The sequence below is a fragment of the Eublepharis macularius genome, chromosome 1 (assembly GCF_028583425.1).
Source record: "Eublepharis macularius isolate TG4126 chromosome 1, MPM_Emac_v1.0, whole genome shotgun sequence".
NCBI lineage: Eukaryota > Metazoa > Chordata > Lepidosauria > Squamata > Eublepharidae > Eublepharis > Eublepharis macularius.
This window is the reverse complement of record NC_072790.1, coordinates 89,952,174-89,954,279: the sequence shown is the minus strand read 5'-3', so window position 1 is coordinate 89,954,279 and position 2,106 is coordinate 89,952,174. Positions and strand designations below refer to the sequence as shown.

At 66.8% G+C, this 2,106-nt stretch overlaps 1 protein-coding gene across 1 annotated transcript; it reads right to left on the bottom strand.

The window, feature by feature from the left end:
* Nucleotides 1–460: 460 nt before the first annotated feature.
* On the bottom strand, nt 461–1,771 carry POU3F2 (POU class 3 homeobox 2). The gene has a single exon (XM_054987227.1). The coding sequence runs from the start codon at nt 1,769–1,771 to the stop codon at nt 461–463; it is 1,311 nt and encodes a 436-aa protein (XP_054843202.1).
* Between the last annotated feature and the right edge of the window lie 335 nt (nt 1,772–2,106).

The following is a 2,106-nucleotide window of genomic DNA, read 5'->3' as shown; positions in this document are numbered from 1 at the left end:
CTGCTAAGGCAGGCCGACTTCTGCCTATCCGCAGGGAGGGTGGCTTCCAGCCCACCCCACGCCACCCCCCACCATTTGGAAGCCTTCTCTGCCCGTGCCCGCCCTGGACGCGAGAAAGACCGAGCGAGAGAGAGAAGGGGAGAGAGAAGGGGGAGCAGGCACCACTCGTCTCCGTCGCACACGCATCCATATACTCACTGCACTCCATTGCCTGGTTAGTCGCCTGTAAAGGTCAAAACACCCCATTCATTACACACTTTGCTACCATTTCAGGAAGAGTTCAGTGCAGTCGCCTTCCTTCCTTCCTTCCTGTTTTGTCTGCCTTTTTGCTTTGTTTGTTTTAAGGGGGGAGGGGGAAACAATCGAAAGGTCGGAGGAGTGAGGGGTTAGGGGGAGGGGGCCAGGGGCCGCCCCCCGCCCCCGCTCCCTCCCGCTCCTCCTCCGCCGGCGGCGGCGGAGTTCACTGCACAGGAGTCTGTACCCCGTGGTGCGGCGGCGGCGTGTCCCTGCTGGCCCCATACACGTCCTCGGCTCCCGGCAGAGTCCCTCCCGGGGGGGTCATGCGTTTCTCTTTCTGTCTCCTGTTACAAAACCACACGCGGACCACCTCCTTCTCGAGCTGGAGGCTGTCCGCCAGCGAGGTGATCTCCTGGGCGGAGGGCTTGGGGCACTTGAGGAAATGGCTCTCGAGGGCGCCCTTGACGCTCACCTCGATGGAGGTGCGTTTTTTCCGCTTGCGGCCCTGAGCCGCGATCTTGTCTATGCTGGTGGGGCTGCCCGACGAGGAATCGGCCTCCTCGAGCCACTTGTTCAACAAAGGCTTCAACTTGCACATGTTCTTGAAGCTCAGCTGCAGGGCCTCGAAGCGGCAGATGGTGGTCTGCGAGAAAACGTTGCCGTAGAGCGTGCCCAAGGCCAAGCCCACGTCCGCTTGGGTAAATCCCAGTTTGATGCGCCGCTGCTTGAACTGCTTGGCGAACTGCTCCAGGTCGTCCGAGGTCGGCGTGTCCTCGTCCGAGTGCGCCTCATGGTGGTGGTGCGGGTGGTGGTGCGCCTGCTGCCCGCCGTGCGGGTGCTGAGGCGGCGGCGGCTGCGGGAGGTGGTCCGGGTGGTGCGGGGGCGGCGGGGGCTGCTGCTGCTGCTGCTGCTGCTCCTCGTGGGCGTCTCGCAGGCCGTGGTGGTGCATGCCCGGCTGCCCCGAGCCCAGCATCCCATTGACCGTGAAGCCCGGCGGCTGAGAATAGAGGAGCCCGCCCTGGCCGCCGCCGTTGGACGCCGCCATGCCGGGCGGCAGGTGAGCCGAGCCGCCAGTCCTCCACGCCACGGCCGCGGCCACAGCGGCGTGGTGGCTTCCGGCGTGGTGCACCAGGTGCGGCGGTCTGCCAGGCTGCTGCTGCTGCTGCTGCGGGTGGTGCTGTTGCTGCAGCTCGTCCCCTCGGCCACCGGCCTGCACCACCGAGGGCTTGATGTCCTGCTGGCCCAGCGGACTGGTGGACCAGGGCGAGTCCCCTCCGCCGCCGCCCCCGCCGCCTCCCCCGCCGCCGCCTCCACCTCCGCCGCCGCCGCCGCCACCGCCGTGGGACAGCGCCGTGATCCACTGGTGAGCGTGGCTGAGCGGGTGCCCGTTGCTCTGCAGCGCGTAGTCCGCCTGCACCAGCGCCTGGGCGTCCCTGTAGCCGGCGCCCGGCTGCATGCTCCCCGGCGGCTCGGCGTGCACCATGGGCGAACTGGAGGTGAGCAGGCTGTAGTGGTTAGACGCTGTGGTCGCCATGACTCTCCGAGCCGGACTGAGGGCTCCGCTTAAAGGAGCCGCGCATTTGACAGCTACTTTTTCGCCTCGGGCTCCTCTCGCCTCTCGCTTCCCCCGCAAGTCCGCTTGGCAGAGCCCACTGCAAAGGCACGCGTCCCCGCTCCTCCCTCCCTCCGGCCCCCATTGGCTCCCTGCGCTTTGATTTACGTGGAGACCTCTAGCAACCGGCGCAGGGGGAGCCTCCCATTGGCCCCGGCCCTGGCGCTGACACCACGCCCCCCGCACTGCCTCCCTGGCTCCCTCTCTCTTTGTAATCAAACTCTAAGGAGGGAGACAAGGGAAGGGGGGAGGATACA